At 48.9% G+C, this 21,169-nt stretch overlaps 2 protein-coding genes across 8 annotated transcripts in view; both read left to right on the top strand.

Moving 5' to 3' along the window:
• The window catches only part of NARS2 (asparaginyl-tRNA synthetase 2, mitochondrial), a 50,560-nt gene extending 46,357 nt beyond the window's left edge, over window positions 1-4,203 (top strand). For all 7 annotated transcript variants that reach the window (XM_044450212.1, XM_044450214.1, XM_044450213.1 and 4 more), the window contains 2 exons: window positions 1,803-1,829; window positions 3,766-4,203. In XM_044450212.1, the coding sequence (XP_044306147.1) occupies window positions 1,803-1,829; window positions 3,766-3,910 (172 nt within the window). In that variant the 3' untranslated portion in view covers window positions 3,911-4,203. The remainder of the gene's footprint in view (window positions 1-1,802; window positions 1,830-3,765) is intronic.
• A 9,162-nt stretch (window positions 4,204-13,365) lies between these two features.
• Window positions 13,366-21,169, top strand: part of GAB2 (GRB2 associated binding protein 2) — a 159,991-nt gene continuing 152,187 nt past the window's right edge. The window contains exon 1 of the mRNA XM_044450128.1: window positions 13,366-13,558. Within this exon, the coding sequence (XP_044306063.1) occupies window positions 13,487-13,558 (72 nt within the window). The 5' untranslated portion in view covers window positions 13,366-13,486. The remainder of the gene's footprint in view (window positions 13,559-21,169) is intronic.

Raw genomic sequence — 21,169 nt, 5'->3', positions numbered from 1 at the left:
TTAGAATCTACAATTTATTCAATGGGAGAAGGAGTCCTCGTCCGAAAAATAAGCACAACAGTGCACACTCCAAATGCATGCTTTCCTTGTTCAAACAGTCCGATAAATGGGCCAAAAACTATAATGGAAAGGAAACAAAACAAGCTTCAGTTTGCTTTTTGGAGGATTTAGGTGAGCTTGAAAACTGGTAGTTTTCCTGCCCTGTTTTACATCAATATGGAACAAGATTTGTTGATTGTGATGAAGTTAACTTTCTGGTAAACATATTTAAGATGTCGCAAGATACCATGACTGAGGATAAAAGCTTTAGGGTTTGAAAATGCCTTCATTTCAAGGACTCCGGAAACCAGGGGTTTTGGTGGGGACTGAGTTACTTCTCAGTGGGGTATCGCCTCTTCTCTGGGCTACGTGTTTTATGAGATGATGACAGAGAGTGGTCAAGGAATGAAGATGCAAAGCAAAGGAGGTCGAATAACAACATATCTGCAACACCATGCCTTTGGTGGTTGGGCATTACAGATTCTTCTGATGGAAGATTCACAATTCTTATTGTTAATATGTCTCTAGATCGAGAGAGGTACTCTAGATCGAGAGAGGTTTACTACCACTCTATAGGACTCTGGTGCGCCCACAACTGAAGTACTGTGCTCAGTTTTGGGCCCCTCATTACAGGAAGGATATAGTCAGGTTAGAGTCAGTGCAGCGCAGGGCCACAAGGTTGGTGGCCGGATTGCAGGGAATGCCGTATGAGGCAAGACTGAGGGAACTGGGTCTCTTCAGCCTGGAGGAGACTCAGAGAGGATCTGTTGGCGACATGCAGGTATGTGAGGGGGTGTCACACGGAGGTGGGTAGACACCTGTTCTCCCCTGCAGAGGAAGGCAGGACACAATCCAACTGAGCAAAGTTCAGGGAGCCAAGGTTCCATTTGGATGCCAGGAAGCACTTCCTGGCAGTCTGGACCCCGAGGGTGTGGAATGGGATTCCACGGGAGATGGTTGAGGCCCCATCGGTGAGGATGTTCAAGGACAGGCTGGACATGCACATGGTAGGAATGTCATGAGTGGAGCCGCTGGAGCCAGGGGTCAGACTAGATGGCCCGAGAGCCCCCTTCTGACTCGCTCTGTTTCTGTGTTTCTAATATTTCTCTACTGCCTGTAGCTGAAACTATCTAGGAGGTTTACAACCATTCAGCAAATATAATTAAATCAGCATAAAATATGAATAGCAATAAAACATAATAAAATTTCACTGCAAAAATTTAAAACCAGACTATAGATCAGATAAATCTCTTATTCCGTTCCATACCAGCAGGATATGCTAATGTTGCTGGGTACTCTGCTTCTTCATGCTGTCCGCAGCATGTCTGTCAAAATCACAGACCATCCTATGGCAGCTTAAAGATCAGCCTGTTTATGGCGGCAGCTGCTTCATGGGCCAGAGACTTCTCTGAGAAATGCATGTGTCAAAGCATCCCCCATAAATTTGGCTGCCTTTGCATGGCTCTTCCAGGCTCTCCTTGCAACTCCTCATAAATTTGTCTCTGTGGTTGGTGTAGAGAGAAGCGGTTCTTTTGAGTGGTGTGATGGTTAGAGTGTTGGACTGGGATTTGAGTGATATTTGGGCCTGTCACGGACTCTTAGCCTCACCTACCTCACAGGGTTGTTGTTGTGATAAATGGAGAGAAGAACCTTGTAAGCCAATCTGGATTCCTTGCAAGTAAAGAAAGACAGATACAAATGTAATATAATGAAAATAATAGTGAGAACCATAGCAATAATAATAATAATTGCTTGTTCTGCAGGTTGGGGCTTGAAGAGACCTATCAATGGTAAGGTGCAGTATAATATTATTTTGCCAATCTATTGTTGCATTTAGAGCAGGGGTCTCAAACTCGCAGGCCAGTTGCCGGGGCACAGGGAGGGGCCCTGCGGCCTGCAAAGCGCCGGTGGCGCCCGCGGGATGAGCGGCCCACCACCACCGCAGGGGTGGAATACTTGATGCGGTCCAGCCTCACCCAGACTCTGCTTCCAGCGGCCCCCAGGTCAGTTGAGTTTGAGACCCCTGATTTAGAGAGTCATCCTCACACAGCCAGATTAGATATTTTCGTGGCATCTGTCACTTCCTGTGGCACCACTGGGGAGTGTCAGACGGATTTTTTGCATGTGTGTTTTCCCCTCCTGATGTACCTGACCAGTGCCAGCTCTGGGTTTTTGAGTGCACCTGGACAAGGCACTGGTCACCCATGAAGTCTCACCACCCCGATCCATGGCTGGTCCTCCTCTTACCCCCTTTCAAATCACTGCTGGCCAACGTGGCGAGCGGAGAGTGAGGGAGCTTGGAGGCTGTGGCATCCTGCTGCCCCTCTTCCCTTCGATGTCTGGGCCAGAACAGGTGATCAGGTGTGCAGGTGATCAAGCAAGATGAAGTGAGGAAGAGGAAGAGCATTAGGCCGTCAGCATTAGGCTCCTTGACATTAGTGGTCTGTCCAACACAGACGGCAAACAAGTGGCAGACCACCTCCATGGACTTCTTGACCTCTACATATGTTAGACACAAATATTTGGAATTGTTTTATTCAGTTTGTCAAAGGTGGGATTTTTCGCAACAGCATCTGGCCATGATTCCAGTGGTAAAAATAGAACCCTACTTAGGCGGTCCAAAGGAGTTCCGTAAATGATGGAAGCAACTATTCTACATAGATAAATGCTGTTGTCTCCATTGTTACCTCTTTTTAAACAATACTGTTTTTATGACAAGGCCATTTACAACCTAAGAATATCAGATCGTGCGACAATTACCATTGTCAATAAATCGTAGCAGGGATCTCCTTAAAAGTTCTTGGAAGTTATAATCTGGAAGTATCTGGAAACTGCAGGGGCGAAAAAACGTCTCTAGTGAAAAAGAAACAAGTCTTTAGACTTAGGAGGAGAGCGGTGGCAATGAAGACTTAAAAATACATCGAAAGAGTTTCACAACCTGATTCATCTATAAAGTCAGTCCATGCGTCGTTAGGAGTGGTGAATGTGCTGCCTAAACACTTTTGTTTCATGGCTGCTTCTTTAAGCAACCCAGGAATGGCCAGTGCAAACCCAGAATTCTGGGTGATTGAGGGGGAAACAGCCCACAATTTGATGGGTTGGAACTCTGGACTGTTCCAACAAAGAAACAAGGAATGGGTCTTTCCATGTTGTATTTAAAGGCAGAAATGAAGCAGTAAGCAAGCAAGGAGTGTGGTCACCTGCTCCTGAGTGGCTCTGGCTAACTATGGGATGTGTACTTTATGGCTAGTCATAAACCAGATCACTTGGTTATTTTCAGAACATAATTTTATTAGGATGCTGTGTTTCATTCTGTATTGTCTTATTGTTAAACCATCCCAAGACCACAGTAAGGGACAGTCTTGAAAAGTTTTAACTAAATAATAAATTAAATGAATTAAATGTAACTTGCATGTCTCCAAAATTACTATTAAAATTAAAACCAATTAAAAGTCAGCTCGGTATACTTCCTTAGGCTTTGAATATACCAACCATGTTAATGTTACAATTTTCAAGAAAGTCATTGTAAAACATGGAGTTTTACCATAAATGGGTAATCCATTTTAAGGCCAGGTTCTAGAATTCGGTGCATGTGTGAAATTAAAATCTTTCGATGATGCCGTGAGTAAGAGAAGCGGACTGCAGAGTATAAGAAGCAAGCATGTTCCATAAGAAGGGAAAGTATGTATCAGTGCAATTAATTAATCTGCTGTTTTGCTCTTACAGGTACCTAGAACTGCGTCAGTTCGGCTCAACTCCACATGGAGGGTTTGGAATGGGGTTTGAGCGTTACCTCCGATGCATCTTGGGAGTGGAAAACATCAAGGATGCCATCCCATTCCCACGGTTTCCTCACTCCTGCGTTTTTTAATGCTCCACCTCATCTCCTCTGGACGGGACTTTTTTCTGCCTTTACGAATTCATGGCCTGCCTGGATTACAGAAAGCTGCATTGTCGGGAATAAGATAGGTGTATTTTTATTTGCAATGAATAATTTTATCGTAAACTTGGCACGGAAGGCTTGAAGTTTGGAAGCTAAGGTAGTTTTACGTATGTGTGCAGGCTTCTTAAATGGGCAGAGTGCTTTGCGGGATCTGAAATGGACAGCTGGTTGTATCCTGGCCATAACTAGACTGAATAAACCTAAACTTGATTGGGAGTTCATTCATTTGCAAGAAGCATTTCTTGCTCTGAACGAATAAGGAGCATAAAGCGATGGTCACGCGGCACTTTGAAGGTTAGAAACACTATGACATTATTTTACATTCCTGATTTGTTTGTGACATGCTTGCGTGGGTAAAAGCCACCGTGTAGCCAAAGGATTCACTTACGCCAAATCTAACATTTCAAGTGACACCAGGACTTACAAAGCCCATTTTCCCAGCCTGGCAACTCTTGGCTGTGCTTCAGCTTTGCTCCTGCATCAACTGAATTGCGGTTGCAGGGGGCTGGATCCGGATTGAGATCCTGATGTGGAGATACACTGCAGTTTCAGTTCAAATCAGCCCCACCTTCCACCCCCCCCCCATACTTGTTTATTTGCACAGGGTGTAGGGAACTCCTGTGCTGCAGCTTTTAAAAAGTGAATTCCAAGCTTTTCCGCCAGTATAGATCACAGGCATTCGGGGTGCAGGTAGTGGAGGGATCCAGGTCAAGAAATCTCAGCAGTAGGAGACAAAGGGAATTTAAAAAAAAACCCCACTGCACACAAGCTAGGGTCCCAACCCAATTTGTGTACCCACACATCCCTGCAGTTCGCCTCTGAACAGCCAGTCATGTACTTGCTAATGTTGTCATAGAATCCTAGAATAGGAGAGTTGGAAGGGGGCTGTCAGGCCTTCAAGTTCAACCCCTGTTCAGTGCAGGACTCCAGTTAAAGCACTGAGGGTATTTCTCCTGGTTTGGCCCTTCCAGTGGGAGCCATGGAGAACTGTGTGCGCTTCAGGAAGCGGATCTGTTGCATTCCCATTTTTCTCCCAAGAGCAGCTGCTCATGGAGACTTTTGGAGGGTATCCACCTCCTGGAACCTGGTCATTCTGCTGCATCTCCCGGGACGTGTATATATTCAAAAAATCAGAGAAATAGATACAAGGCAGCCATACCTGTTGTGTGCTGTTGAGTCATCTCCAAATTATGGCAGCCCTGTGAATGAAAGTCTGCCAAAATGCCATAGTCATGATAGCCCTGCTCTGCTCTTGTAAATTCCAGGCTGAGGCTTCCTTCGTGGAGTCAGCTGATCTCATAGTTGGTCTTTCTCTTCTTGGTTTGCCTTCGACTTTCCCTAGCAGGATGGTCTTCTCCGGGGAGTCTTGCCTTCTTGTGATGTTTCACATGCACCTGTTTTCTTCTGTCAGTTTTACTCCCTGTCCAGCTGCACTAATCCGTGCCATAAATCATAGCATAGGAGAGTTGGAAGGGGCCATGAAAGCTGCTGCAGGACACCGGCGAGATAGCCTGTCATTGCTCTCAGCTCTTCCTCCCTCGGCCCATTTCCCCGGGGCTGGGTCCTTTCGCCCACCCTCTCGCTGCCTACTGTGCAAGCACCTGGAGTCCTGCTACCTGGAGCAGGCTGAGGGGAGATGCAGATGAAAGGCCTGGGGGTGAGGGAGCTTGGGGGTCCCACAGGCGGAAGAGGCCCACTGCCTGGCCTCATGATCCAAGGTAAAGGTGCAGGAAAATGTTCAGGTTGCAGCCTGCCTAGCTTACGATGTGGCCGGTGGTACATTGCTGGGTCCCCGTTGCCGTGCCCCCAAGCAGAATCCAAAAATTCGGGCTCAGTGGCCACTCCATGTCAGCAAACCAGTTCAAGACGTTTTACCTGCACCAGGAGCCGTTCTTTTGCAGAAGGAGTGGGCCTTTATTGTCCTCTCAGACCAAGCCATCCCCAAACCGTTCACATTAGGACAAAGAACATGTTTTGCTGAGAAGCGTAATTTGCCCGCAGCTACGGTCAGACTCTCCACTAACCTCAAAGAAGCAGGGAATTCTCCTTCTGGGTGGAGTTGGGCCCGTGCGCCAGGTCAGTGTGGCAAAGTTGTAACGCTGCAGGCGATGGGTCTGCAGCCCATCTTGCCAGTGGCCAAAGTCAGTGGAACGAATGCCGACGGAGGGATTAGCAGTACAGAAGAAATCCCACAAGCTAGAAACTTTTGGACCAGATTCTTAAGAATGTGGCAACAAGCAACAAGGGGGAGCAGGAGTTAGTTACAAAAGCAGCACAGAAAAAAATGCCTTGAACCCTTTGAGGAAGAGCCACTCCTTAATGCTAAACGAGTGAAGGTGGCTCCTTCTGGCCCCTCTGAAGAAAAGGCACACCTTGTCTGTTGGGTATTTCCCTGTGTTGCTTACCCACTTGTACTTTGTGTGCATGCAGAAAGTCCCAAATTTGGTCCCGGCTTCTCCACTTTCCAAGTTTCTGGTTGCATGGACGGAAGAAGTCCCTGGGCAGCCACTGCTGATCTGAGCATAAACTACTGAGCCAAACAGGCCAGGAGCCTGAGAAATAAGGCACCTTCCTATTTTCTTATAATTAAATATCTGGTGCAGTTGGGTAATACTTACCCAGCAGGAAGCCCCACTGGAAGCAATTTGATTTATTTCTGTGCAGACAAGCATAGGTTTGTGCTGAAAAGAAGGGTGGGGATGGTTCACATCTCGCAGCAACTGCAGGAGATTTTTTCCCCCCGCTTGCAACACGAGGCACTCCAACGCTGGAGCGGCATCAAGCGTGCTTTTCAGTCTGTGATGTTCTATCCCTGTCACATAAGATGCTCCTTTATAGGAGGGTGTGTCTTTAACAAGACACTCAGCAAAGGGAGCAAGACAAGGAAGGAAAACGCAGCTCGGCGCTGCTAGCAATTTGGTGCTCAGTGTAGAATCATCCTAGTATTTCTCTCCACCTTCAGACTAATGGAATGGTGGTATTTTGGGGCTTTGCAGAGTGATGGGCGGACAGTGCTGGAATTTGAGAGCGATGCTCTTCCCATTGCCTCTGACACTGAGTCTGAGCGCTTGTCCTTATCAACAGTGACATCAGACTCAACAGAGATGCTTGACTCATAGGTAATAATTCTGTGAGCAATCGAGGAGGAGTCCTAGGGCTTTGTGGTCCTCCACCAGAGGCTGACGTGGAATGGAAATCGGCCTGATTGCATAATCCTCCTGTGCCTCTGTTTCCCTCTTTGCATCATGAAGATAACGCTCCTTGACAGAAGACAGCACATGTATGGGGCTTTTAATTAAGAGGGAATTTGGCAACAGAGCCAATCTTTGCATAGTACACCAAGGAGAAGACTCGGTTACCCTCCAGCCCTACGAGCATTTTGTGCAACACCCTGAACCGTTCATCTCTCTTGAGAAAAGTGCCCGTACAGCGTCGCATCGTTTCCAGCGTGGGCCAATATCCTGTGTCAATAGAAGGGAGAGTCTCCAAAATCACACAGGAAAAAATGCTTTATATTTTTACCCCATCCATTCTCCAGCAAGCGCAGGGTAGCATAGTTCTCTCCCTTCCTCCCTCTTGCCCCTTTGATCCTCACAACAGCCCTGCGAGGTAGGAACTGGCACAAGATCATCCAGGTTCAGGTACATGCCAGAGAGATTTAAGATATCCACCACCCCACTCTGTTAAGTGTGAGAAACAGTGTTAGGTTGTGATGTATTCATTTTAATTATCTTAAAAACAGAAATGGAAGAAGAAAGAAGCTTGTGGCTCCTGAAGGTTTACCCATTTCCCTCTGGGGAATGCAGGCCTTGATGGGGAAAAAGATAGTCCGTTCTTGCTTTGCAAACCTTTGTGATAATTCTCGAGGTTTCATCATAACTCACACATTTTTCAATGTGTGTGAAAGATTTTTTTCAGTTTTTCAATGCAGAAGGGAGACAAGCATGCACGCTCACTCCTGAAGCTGAGCTCCACACCCAATACCACAAACTGTAGCTGCTCCCTTCTCCTGCTGAACCACCGCGCAACTCGCTCGTCCTGGTCCCCAGCACTCGTTTAAGTGGCAGAACCTCTCCCATGTTCGCCCAAAAGTTGCTTGTGCAGTGCCAGACTGGCTCCAATAGGTGGTGCAACACCTTATTTTTTCAAAATGGGCCCATGCACTTTTCGCCTCTTTGAAAAGCAGCTTTGCTGGTCCCCCTTGGTGCTTCAGCCAGCCTGGAAGGATGCAAACCGCCATGGAGTTTCTGAGTATTGGAGAACTCTGCCGTCACGCTTAAGGCACACCCTGCCCCGATAGCATGCAAGCACACAAGAATTTTGCCTGATCATCTGCTGCGAAGACTGTGTAATCGGGTAGGAATGCTACAGGTGTGGTTGATCGTGTCTTAGCGATCCACCGTGGCCCATTCCAAAATAATCAACAGAAGGTGCTGTTTCCGAGAAAAGAAGCGTTGAGGAAACCGATTCATCTTTGGTGACAACAGCAAGATACTTTGGTCTCGGACGGGGGTGAGCAGCTTTTTGGTGCAGATGTGCTCCATGATGTGGGGAGATGTGACTAATCACAACGGATGAGTTGCCCAAAAAACTGGGTAGCTTGACAGAGCCGGTCTGAGCCCTAGTGCATTAACCGCCGTCAAACTCACGGTTTTCTCCACCAACAGAAACCTATTTCACAAAAGTCGAACCCTTTTTCTCTCCCCTCTCTGTTAGGCAACGTATTCCCTCTCCCGCAAGCCACCCTGGACCCCCAGTGCACACATTCACGCCCTGGCTCACAACAATATGCCCAAGACCGTGTGTTATTTTTTAAAAATGGGAAACGTTAGGTAGGTATTTGGGAGCTTATGGGCACCGTGCTCCATAGCTGTAACTTTGCGGGGCAGGTGCTGACCCCCACTGCTGTCACTAGCACTAAGATGTGGACAGGAAGGGTTATGGGGGTGCAATCTCCGTAATCTCATTCATGCAGCTTATTTAGGAGACAGAACTGGGTTCTTTTGACATGGTTTCATAGGAAGCAGCTTTACTCAAGATCAGACCCTTTGCCCACTAATCCCAGCTCAGTGGGGCCTCCAGCAGGAGGTATTTCCCACCATGCTTTGCTGCCTGGTCCTCTTGAAGGGGAAATGACAGCAGTTGAACCCAACACCCTTGTTTGTGGGCAGCCACTTGTTCCAGCACTGAGCGACGACCTTCCGTGCGCCACCTTCATGCACTTCTCTCCCACCCTTCCTCCAAGCCCCCACTTCACCCTCTGAGGGTTCGGTGTTTTCTCCAACTTGTGTAGTCCTTACCCATGAAAATGTTTCTCTGAGTCTAAGAAAGAGCTTTTAAGCTAAAGAGGGTTGCGTTTTCAGCTCCACCACTTTGGCCTCTGGTCCCATTCACCACTAAACGTGGCTTCACATGCTTCTCCAAGAAAGAATTTAACTCTGGCTAAAAGAGATCCTGGACCTCTGGATATCAAAAATCTACCTCTCTCACCCCCCCCCCCTCTATTTTTTACTTTGCATTTAAACTTCTGCTCTTGTAACTTCCTTGGTGGAGTTGATCCATCTGATCTTTGGTCTTCCTCTTCTTCTGTCTGTGACCTTCCCTGGCAGGACTGTCTTCTCCAGGGAGTCTTGTCTTCTCCTGATTTGCCCAAAGCATGACCACCGCAGATTCATCCTATTTGTATCCAGGGAGAGCTTTGGCTTGATTTGATCTGAGACCCACTGGCTTGTGTTTTTGTTGCTCCAGGGTATTCACAAAGCTCTCCTCCAGCACAGTGTTCCCAACACGGCCATTTTCTTCCATCAGCTTTCACCATCCAGCTTCCACACCCACACATGGAGACTGAAAATACAGCAACGTGGATGATCTTGGCCTTGGTCTCCAGTGAAACATCCTTACACTGGGAGACCTTTTCTAGTTGCTTCATTGCTGCCCTTCCAAGTCTCAGCCTTCACTGAATCTGTTCTTTATTTATTTCATTTCTCTACCGTCCCATAGCTGAAGCTGTCTGGGTGGTTTACAGCAATCGGTCGCCTTTTAGCTACATTCTGCCTTGGCTGTGCCAAGGTGCGCTACATCTTTCACAATTTCGGCACCTTCACAGTTCTGCAATTCTTCTGTAGTCATGATGCTTAATATTCAGCTGCAGCCTTGCTTTTGTACGTTCTTTTTTCATGGTACAGGTCTACACCAAACAAAGATCAGAGCTATAATTCAGCTCAGCTGTGGGGCACCAGGATGGTGCTGGGTTCACCACGCAGAATTGTTAGGACTTGATTTCTTGGAAATTGTTAGGAATGTAAGACCAGAGCTTCCTGTGCAAACACTTTGATAACTGGCTTTTTTTGTGAAAATGGTTTAAACCATGAAGATTGCTGCCAGTAAACTCTATCGACCAGTGTGCTGTATTTTCTGCATTTTTCCTTCCTTCCTTATTAAAATTCAGAAAATGGCAGAGAACAGTTTAGTTCCAATAAAACTGTAAAGAGAATGAAGATATAGGAACAGATTAAAAATAGAATTAAAGCACATCAATAAAAAGTGACAACACCCAACAGGTTAGAACTATCTGAACAGCTTAAATCCCAAAGTCCTGTCCAAATAAAAAGCAACTTTCTTGTCCTGCAGGAGGACAACAGAGAGGAAACCTATGTGCTCGTTTCCTTGAACTGGAGCCTAGGAGTGGCCACCAAATAGAGAGGCAGTGTAGTATAATGGTTAAGAGCACAGGTCTGGCACTCAGGAGACTTGGGTTCTAGTCCCTGCTCAGCCATGGAGTCAACCGGGTGCCTTTGGAACTCTCAGCCCAGCCTACCTCACAGGGTTGTTGTTGTGGGAATAAGATTGAGAGGAGGAGAATTGCAGAAGCTGCCTTGTGTTCTTTGAAAGGGAAAAAGGAGCGATCTCCAGTGACAATGAGACTGAGAGAGGGACTTGCCACGATCAGGACTTTAAATGCTTGGTGAGTTTGTACAGAAGAATGGGCCTTCAGATTGCCTGGTCCCTAGTCAGAGCATTGTCCGATAATGCCCATGGGCCCATTAGGGTGTTCATACCAAAGGACCACCTATTAAATTGTATTGTTGGGATTATTATTGCACAGCTCCATGCACACGGCTGGCTGGAATTCCCATCTACCCATCCTCAGGCTCACAAGCAATGCGTCGCTTGCTGAACGTCTCTTGCTAGTGAACATGCGAATGGATTTTCTGTTAGGGCACCTGGTTGGCCAAGGGGGAAACCAAATGCTGGACGGGGGTCCTTCCGATGTTCAGACACTGCTGTTCTTTGTTTGTTGTGATGTGCCGTCAAGTCGTCTCTGATTCATGGCGACCCTGTGAATGAAGGCCCTGCCTGTCCAGGACAAAATACCAGCCTTTTTCCAGAAGACCCAGGCAAAACACATCTTGTCGGATTATTTCTGTTGGAAACACTCTGACTGCTTTTGTCTATTTGTATGTTCCTAGGATTGATGTTTAGTACAATGAACTGATGCAGGGTGAGGGTTAGCCCCCAGATAATTTATTTATTTATATTTATTTAGAGTTTTTTGTATGCCGTCCCATCGCTTAACGCCTCTGGACGGCTTACATAAATAAACAAACATGATACCAAAAAAAAAAAAAAACAAATTATACAAATTAAAAACCTCCGCTCAGTTCAATAAACCACTCATGAATGGCAGTCCCCCATCCCTTTCCCACCTGTACAGGTAAGGATGGCCCAACGGATAAAGGGCCTCTGCTAGTACTTGCCTTTCTCCCCTCATTGGGCAGATCCGGTGAGACAGACTGTGTTAAAAAACCTTTGAATTTCCAATGATAAAAGTGTGTGGGGTTTCCCGTTGGGCCATTCACACCTGCAGGTCAGCCCTTGCCTTTCCCATCAACAAACAGGCAAACTCAGGTGAACCAGACACTTGCAATGCCTGAAAGAAACGCGCAGGGTTCTATTCCCTTATGCAGCAGCTGACCATGCAGGGCATACACCAGCCGGACCCTGCTCAAGAACCTCATGTAACCTGTAGCCCCTCTATGCTTACTTGGGATGGAAGAAAATCCCTTGGACTCTGCAGAACTTAAACATGCATAAAAGCAGGCCTCCTAATCCAGAAGCACTGTACACCTGATAAGCCCCCCGCCCCCCCAAACAAGCACTGCAGCTTTGGCGAAGTTATTTTAATAGCAGCTTTTCTGGGTCTTAGGATTTCCAGTGCTGTGTTTGAACTCCGCCATGGCTTTGTGTTTTGCACAATGATTTTATTTGGTACAGCCAGGGGCAGGAAATGTCCATGTAAGCTATCTTGCTGGCTGTCTGCAGGAAGGCCAGGTTCGTGTTTCTTAACACTTGCATTCCCAATGCACAGACCCCCTCCCTTCGCCCTGGCTCTTGGTACTTCAGTCTGATTGCCTGTTATTTATATTTATATCCCACTTTTCTTCGGGAGGCTGCTGCTGGTATCATTGCCTGGGGTAGTGGCATCAGGTTTGCACTTTTTTTATTTGCACGGATGCCCCCCCCCTCCGGATTCCTTGTTCCCCCTGAGCTTAACTGAATTTTCACATTACGTGGAGGGGTGGGGTGCGTGTGAATGGATTTCCTCAGCAAAAATACTGAGCCATCTCGCTGCAAGGATTGTGGTTGGTCTTAAATGGGCAACTGCCATATTTATTACCTTTAGGAAAAACCTGCTCTTGGGGAAGAAGAGAACACCCTGCTGGGGCACATGGTTATGGAAGGTCAAATGATCAGCCCCTGCCCTTTAAAACAGTTACCGCACTCCTGGGGGTTCACATTTTATCGTAATATTCTAATTAGAATTCGAATATTCTAATTGTTATTCCACAACCCAAGTATAACAATTCCATAACAATTAGCAGCAGCAGCAGCAGCAAAAGTTCCCAAGCAGTCTTGCCAAGCAACGCAACGGGGTGTTTGCACTTTGCAAATCCGCAAGGGAGGCGTGGTGTGCGTGCACTCTTTGCGGGGAGGGGGGTCCATTTAAAAGAAGAGGGTTTCCTGCTTCCATCCGGACCAGCTGAAGAGGCTGCAAAGTGCGTGTGTAGGGGAAAGAAAAGAAAGAGCGAGAGAGCGCGCTTGGCTCGCCTGGCTCGCCGAGAGCTCGCTCCCTCCTCCGGGGGTGGAGTGCATTTATCCCAAGGAAGCGCAGGAAGCCAACAGCGAGGCGGTTGTGTGGCCAGACAGAACCCCCAGTGTGGTCGGTCGGTGGATGGAGGCGGCAGCCGCCGCCGCCCGCGGGCACGGATGGCTCGGAGGGGGCGCAAGCGCCGGAGAGGCGCTGCCGCTCGCCGCTGAATGCCCGTGGTGAGCCCGGACAGCGGCCGCGACCTGCCCCTTCCTTGCACCGACCGGCAGAGCCGGGCGCGGCAGCCCTCGCCGTGATCGGATGCTGCTCCGGTCCCGACGGGGGGAAGGCATCGATCCGGGACGCCGACGACGCCCTGGGCCGGCGGGCCGGCGTCGCCGCCTCGCCCCGGCAGGATGAGCGGCGGGGAAGTGGTCTGCTCGGGCTGGCTGCGGAAATCGCCGCCGGAGAAGAAGTTGAGGCGATACGTAAGTCCGAGGCGGCGGTTTTCCTCCGGGTTCTCCTCGGAGCGGAGACACCCCCCTCCCGCCAAGCCAAGCCGAGCCGAGCCGAGCGAGCTGGGCCGAACGGTGGGCGGGCGGGCAGTCCGGAGCGATTGTGTGCGTGTGGTCACTGCCAAGTCCCGACGGATGCACCGACCCGCGCCCGCCATGCGCGCCCTCCCTCCTCTTCCCGCGGCTTGTCCTTAGTTGAAGGTTACCTAGTGTGATAAATGATTGACCAGGGAGAGGCGCGGGGGGGCTGAGGGGGGCTGCTGGGTGGCTCTCGCGGACACAAAAGCCCGAGGAGCGATGCGCCTCGGCGGGTGCCTTTTCCTTCCCGCCGTTAGCCGGCTCCCCAAACACGGAGCCCGCTTGGTTGGCGTGCCGCTGGAATAGCCCCCCGCCCCGTTGCCAAGCATGGAGGTCTGCGCAGACCGCGCAGGGACGACCCCGCCGATTTGGCCGTGCATAGATGCGGCTTCGGGGGAGGCCTGGGACGGGGCGCGGGGAGAGACGGAAGGTGCCAAGCGCAGAGGGTGCCTCCTTTCCCTAGAGATGGCGTGGCGTTGGCGGCTTTGCGTCTCTAGGATCGCACCCTAAACGGAGCGGCGCGATCTCTCCGGTGGTAGCTCCAGTTTCGGTTGGGGGTTCCTTAAGAGGGAAGGCGAGGGACTCGAAGGCTGTTGTACGCGACCCATTTCTGGCCGGCTTGCCAATCTCGGCTTTGCTAACCAGGAGTCTGAACGCGAATCCGGGTTAAACGTGGGTTTAGCCGCCGGATTCCTGCCCCCGTTCCCAGAGGCGCTAATTCGGACGGAGGACTGGGCAGGGCAGGGCAGGGCAGGTGTGTGCACGTAAACAAAAGCGAAACATGGGCTGCTGCTCCGACTTCTAGCCGGAAAAGAAAAGCGTCCACGGGGCTTTCCCGGGAAGCCGGACTAAGGAAGTGTCGCTGCCCCGGGCGAGCAGGGGGAGCAGCCCGTCGCGCGCTGACGCGACCCCGGCGTCGGAGCTGGCGACCGGGTGGAGCCGCGGGAGCAGCCGCGTCCTGGGCGGAGGAGGCTTGCCGCGCTCCCGGCGCGCTCGGGGCGGCGTGGCGTTGCGCGGCGCGACAGGTGCTGGCTGGGCGTGGCCCCGCCGCGATGGCGTGTTTTGTTGTTTGGCTCCGGAGCTCGCTGCGCGGCCGGCCTCCTCCTCCTCCTCCGTCCCCTCTAGCGGCGCCGGCTGGCGCTGCACGCCGGGAAGCCGCTCGCCAACTCCGCCTCTCGGGCCGCGGGGGCTTGGCCGGGGCGCCCCTCTCCGCGCGAGCCCGGCCGGCCGGTGCGGGGCCCGCTCCGCGCGCGGCGCACGTTCCGCGCCCGAGGCCGCCTCGGGGAAACCTGTGTGCCCCCCCCCCCCCCCAGGCGCGGCCGAACCCCGCCGTTTCGTATCATTCAAAAAGAGGGTGCGGGCGTTTGCGTAACGTTTGCCCCTGTTTGCACGGATGCGAAGTCAGAGAGACGAGTGTGTTTACATTGAGAACCTTTTATGGCTAAGGGAAGTCATAGAAATTTAATTTGATGCTAATTACAATAAATAGAAGTGCAGCAATCTCGCTTTAAGGGGAAGGCGGAGCCCTGCTCAAACTGCTGGCCAGGTGCTACTCCTGAATGGGCAACTTCAGGGCCTGTCCTCTCCTCTCCCCCCCACCTTCTTGTTTAGGGTGTGTTGCATCGGACTTGGACTGAGATCATTCCAGTAGAGGAGTGACTTCTGGAAAGTAGGACACCTGGCCACCCTGAACCTGACTGTTTTTGAGTTGGCTAATCTGGGTTGTGGCAGTATTTGGGCAATTGCCATCGGATGCATGTTTGTAACTGCACTGAGGAGCGTTCTTATTTAAGGTGTCGCTCTGCAGCCTCCACCTGCTAAATCTGTAGACTGCTCCCTACAAAAAGTTCATGTGTGAATCAGGGATTGGGAGTTGAGCTTGTGTATGACCTCACATGGAGTGTGTTACTGTGGAAACCATCAGTGCATTTAAATGTCTGGGCTATGAAAGGGGTCCAGGGAGCTGCTGAGGTGCTTGAGAACACGTCTGAACCTGCAACGTTTTCCCGTCACCTGGAGCAGAGGTGTACATGGGATATGCCCCAGATGTGCACAGTCAGTTCTTCCCAGGAGGTGTAATGGCTGTCATTGAAAACCTGGGTGGGATCCTCTGTCAAGGATCCTCTGCCAGGCCAAATTCCACAGGTGGGACTTGCTTTGGACAGAATGTAGATACTCACTTAAAAGCAGCCAGGATGTTGTTGTCTATGTTTGTGGGGGGGGGGGGGAACGGGGAGTGGTGCCCTTTCCTTTCTCACAATGCTGGTATCCAGTGGGACCTTTCCAAGAAGCTGAATGGAGGCAGGTTAGAGCTTTTTCCACGAGGAAGAAGTGTTTTCACACAACTCATAGCTGAGCACTGGAGTCTGTGTCCAGTTTTGAGTTTCCCACCAGGTGGCTGATTGGCCAAATGGAAGCAGTATGTAGGACTAAGCTTGCAATCCTGTGATTATTTGGCCAGAAAATGGCCTGCAGCTCCCGTGACTGATGCATGCTGGGAGCAGCAGCCATTTTTCTGGCCAAACATGTAAGCGAGTGTGCCTTCGGGCTGGTCAGCACAGCTTTCATTTACTCGTGGGCACTTCCTTTTACAGAAACATGACCACAGTGGCTTTGGAAATCACCTGACACTGCAAAATTTGGGGTATCATAGCAAATGGAGATCTGGGAGCTAAATGACCTTGGAGCAGGATTGCACCAGTATGATCAGGCCTCTTCCCTCTGTCTGTCTGTAGGCGCCAGCAGACAGAGGCCCTGCATTTTTGGCAGGGGTCTCACGAATGGATCCAAAGGAGCCTAAATGTCTTATGCATGGCTGCTTAATGGCAAAAGAGACTTGGTTTGTGTCCCACTCAGTCCTTCGCCTTGCTATAAAGGAGGGACTTTTAAGCCCCATTCTTTGCTTGGGGTCTAAACGTCCCCGAGGGTCAGGATAACAGGTGTAATGTAGTCCTCTCCATCGGCCTGGACCTCAGCTCTGCCGAGTGCTGTGCGGCTTTTTCCCGGGGAAGCTGGCCGAGGCCGAGCATTGTTGCTCCGGTGAGTCAGCAGTCTGCAAACTCTGACTTCGTCCTGGCGTGGAATAGTGCAATTGCACCAGCTCAGGTAATAAATGGATGGCCACAGTTCAGCTTCTGTTACTCAAGGTGTACAGTTGGCCAGGACCTGTAATGCAGGACTTCAGGCCTGGCGGCAGTTTCTCAAGAACCTGGGAACAGCTGGCTTTGGTAGGAGGGCTCTTTCCACATCGGATGCAACCGATTGGTAGGAGCGCCATCCCTACAAGGTACGGGTGCTGTCTAATCCCTTTCAACCCAGTGGCCAACTTGCATTTTTGGAAAGCTCTCAGGAGGATGCATTGTAGTGGCAGGATGGGACAGGCAAAGGCGGGTGAGATAAAATGCTTCCAAATGCCAGCATACAGGAGACGAAGCACGAAACCTGAGGAGAGATTTGGAAAAACCTTTTCGAAGGAGGTGAGGCAGGACACCCATGAAAAAGCCTCGGTCAAAGGTTTCTGAGAAGGGGGATATGGAACTGGGGCGTAGCCATCTGGGGAAAGCCAGGTGGGCAAAATCGAGGCAGGTGGTTAAGTGGCCCAGCTGCAAGGACAGACTAAAAGTTCAGGGCTTTTAAAAGTTCAGCTGGGCTAAGATGCCAGCCTGTACAGCTAAGATGCCAGTTATGAGCAGGGGTGGAAAAAATAGGCAGAGAGCAATATTTTCCTCCAGTGTTGGAGACCCAAACTAGCTCCGCTCCACGATTCCCGGCCACACAGTTGGAGGCATCCCACATGTTGCTTAGCCTGGATGATGGCAGTTGTAATCCTTGGGACTGAACAAAAAGCCCTCACGGAGCTTATGGCCACCATCCCGCGGCCAGGTTTTGCCTCGTCACTGTCTTCATTCTTTAAATGTGGAGCAAATGACTAATGCATAAGGGTTGTTAAAGCGTCTAATCTTTTCAGTCTTCAGAGCAGATGGGACTGCCAAAGTGGCACTATGCATTATTTCGGCAGTACAAATTATCTTTATGAGTTTGGCTCAGACATTTAAAAGGAACACGGGGATGGGGAATGAGCACCTGTCTTTCCAAGGAACCGAAAGTACCAATTCTAGGAAGGACTCCAGCAAAAAAAAATAATAAAAAAAACAGGGCCAGGCATTCTTAATTAGGCTGTTCATACATTTGGCCATTTGAGAAATGGTCCTGAGTCCCACCACAAAATGGCTGTCAAGGAAGGCATGGCAAAATGCGATAACGGGCCCAAAATCCTGAGAAAGAGCCAGGAGTGGGGGTCTGAGCCCCAGCGTTCCTTTGAATCCATAGTTTTCAGCACCATCAGGAACCCTTTCATAGCAATCTCAGCTGCCCACAAGAAAAAGTAAGTTAAAAAAAGCAGGTACTCTAACCATTATACAAGCTTGCCATTCCATGGGGCCCACTGTCTTCCTCCAACCCCCAATCATTGTCTCCCAGTGTTTGTGATGTTTTTCCTCCTGCAAAAGTTGAAAGCATCCCCCGAGGCTTCAGTTAGGTCACAAAGAGCTTTGCATTGTATTACCTTGTGTTTTGGCTCCGCCCCTTTGCTTTTGGCTCCTCCTACCCCAAAATACAGACTGCTAGAGCTCTTTTGCAACTGAATGTGACTCTTCCGCTGAAAGAAATTCAACACCTGGTCTTAAAGGAAAGCCAAAACTGGGCAACAACAGTTGTAGAATCGTGGTTGGTAGAAATAGATCAGAAATGGCATATGAGGTGCAGGGAAAACATCCTGAGATAATATTGCAATATTGCAAAACAATGTAAGACCACAAGCATATCACAAAATAGCCACAGGCTGTGGCAAAACCTGGGAAGGATAATTTTAAAAATCCTCTCCTGGGCTTTCTGATGTAATTCTAGTTTTACTGAAACTGAGATGTGCGAACTGTTTCAAATTTCTTATTTTGGAATTTTATGCTTGCTTTAAATCAGCATACTGAAATTTTATGCTGTGTTTTATCTCTTCTGTTTCTTTTCATTGCGTTTCAAGAATTTGTGATGTACTGCCCAGAGAGCTTCAGCTACTGGGCGGTATAAAAATTAATTAAATAATTTAAGTCCACCAATCTCTTGGGCTTTGTACCACTCTGGCTCCCTGTAAGAGTTCTGTATTGGTCATGTTTGTGCATAAAAGATAATTTCCTCCAGATAGTCTATATTTTGCTAACCGTGTGATGCCCAAAATCTCAGTAGCAAAAGTAATACCAAAGAAGAGAGATTCACATCTCTGTACTCACATCCAAGTGTGCTGTGCATACTGAATTTCCAAAAATGACCTGTGCTTTTTAAATATTTCCTCTCTTTAAAAGCATGATATCCCTTTGACAGACCTATTAATGGTGATTTAATCTCAAGACAATTTGTATCAGTGTGGAATTTGGCATTGCCTGGACAGGCTGTGTTTTGAATTGCACACTTCTGGAAGAAGTGCAGGCAAGATAATCGTTTGGTATCTTTACATATGTAACCTGTATTTGTCCGTCCCGCAGTGCCCCCATCCAGTTCCCTTCAAGCTTGCTTCTGGTTTCAGAGCTTGCTTAAGAGAAGCCATCATGGAAACCCAGCTTTGGGGAGCAGTTTTAGAGGAGGCGAAAGGGAGCAATGAGGAGTCCCTGCCTTTCTCCCTGGCAGACACTCCTGAATTAAGGCTGCGTGTCACTGCTCATTTTCTCTGCTGCCATTCCATGCTTGATTCTCTTCCATTTCTGCATTTTGTATCTCATACACTCCTAAGCACCAAGACGAAAATCTTGAGATTTCTCTGATTATGGTGCTGTGTCTTCCAGACAGGTTGAAGGGTGAGGCAGACACACAGACGGTCATCTTAGGGTAAGAAATCAGCCTTGAAAGTTACAGCCATTAGTGCAATGAGCAAGGATTACTTGACCTGGTGGGTGGAGGGAAATGGGATGAGTCCCGTTTAATTTCCAGGCGGTTGTAGTTTGGGCAGCATAATTCACTTCCACACCTGTCTAGTCAGGCAAACTAATTTTGCTCTTTACTCCAAAGGTTTTGCAGCAAGAAACACTCATGCCTTTTCTTTCCCTGCTTCTTTTTTAATCCTTTCATCTCTTCCCTGTATCACTTTCCCTCCTCTTTTTTGTAAGAAAACACCTTTGCCTTGATGGGTTGGCAGCCTGCATCCACAGAGAAATCCTCTCCTTCCCTCCTCTCTCTCTGTCTCTCTCTGTCTCTCTCTCTCTCTGTGTGTGTCTCTCTCTCCCCCCCTCTCTCTGGTTTTTGGAGTGCTTTTGTCATTAGCGTTAATTATTTAATGCCCGCTGAATGCCTTGAAGATGTAAAAGTCTCTCAAAGTGCTATTGTTACTGCGTGGCTTTGTGTGTAGGGAGATCAAACGGTTACTGGAAGCTATAAAGGTAGAAGTGGACAGACTTTTTTTACAGCGGGTGTTGGAAAGGTCGAAATAAACAGTGTCTCTTTAGTCTCTTTAGTTCTTGGAAGATTGTGGAGCCTTTTACAGACACTGAAAGGATGGCTATGCTCCAGAATAGAGGGGAACCAGGCATTGTTTAGTGTACAGCAATAGTTTTTCAAGTCCAGTTCTTCCAAAACATGACAGTTAGATCTGCCAGTACTCAAAAGAAGAACAGAAGATTAGACCTTGCTGGATGGGATCAGATAAGGGTCCACCCAGCATGGTTAGGTACTTGCCTTTGAGGAAACACACACACCATAGTCAAACAATGTGGAAGTTAAATGGATCAGCTAAAAAGCTGCCTTCTCGCTGAAGCTGTCCAGCCAGAAATAAAAGGTGGTCTGGGAAAGGTCTGACCTTCCTTACTTCATCACGAGTGGGCCCTATACCAGTCTGCATTCATTCATGTGGTTCCTGCCCATACGGAAAAGACAACGCCAGCCTTCCCAAAACAGCATGTGCGCTCACCTCTACCTTTCCTGGTTTTGACCCTGAAATAGCCACCCTACTAGGGTACCCTGAACATTATCTGAAGGTTACCTGTAAAGGAGGCTCAGAGGACGGCAACAAAGGGAAGGGGTTTTTTGGTGATGTCTCCATGATTGTGGAATGCTCTTCCCAGAATTTTTTCCTGTTGCATGTTCAAATTGTGCTTCAGTGGTGTATGTTTTAATTTTGCCTTAGTTTCTTTTTTGAGAGAGAGGGGGGCATCTAAGAAATGCAATAATTTCATAATATAGGGGCCTGCCATATAACTGGTGGGACTGTTCCCCATTTACCTGTTCTGAATGGTCCATGCACTGTTCCGCACAGTCCCCAGCAAAACTGTGTGGAACACACAATTCTCCTGAAGGAGAGATGATAGAGTGCAGCTGCTAACTTCATTCCCCAACATCCTGACATCACATCCTTGATCTTTGACCTGAGAAACAATGAGCGTCTTCATTTGGGTATCATCCTGCGCTCTTCCCATTGGAAATTCAAGTCTGATACTGTGTGCACCAGACACGCTGCGAGAGGAACTG

Source organism: Varanus komodoensis, unplaced genomic scaffold (genome assembly GCF_004798865.1).
Source record: "Varanus komodoensis strain SLA01 unplaced genomic scaffold, ASM479886v1 scaffold63, whole genome shotgun sequence".
NCBI classification, from domain to species: domain Eukaryota; kingdom Metazoa; phylum Chordata; class Lepidosauria; order Squamata; family Varanidae; genus Varanus; species Varanus komodoensis.
The sequence above is the reverse complement of the archived record's forward strand: the minus strand, read 5'-3'. Positions and strand labels throughout refer to the sequence as shown.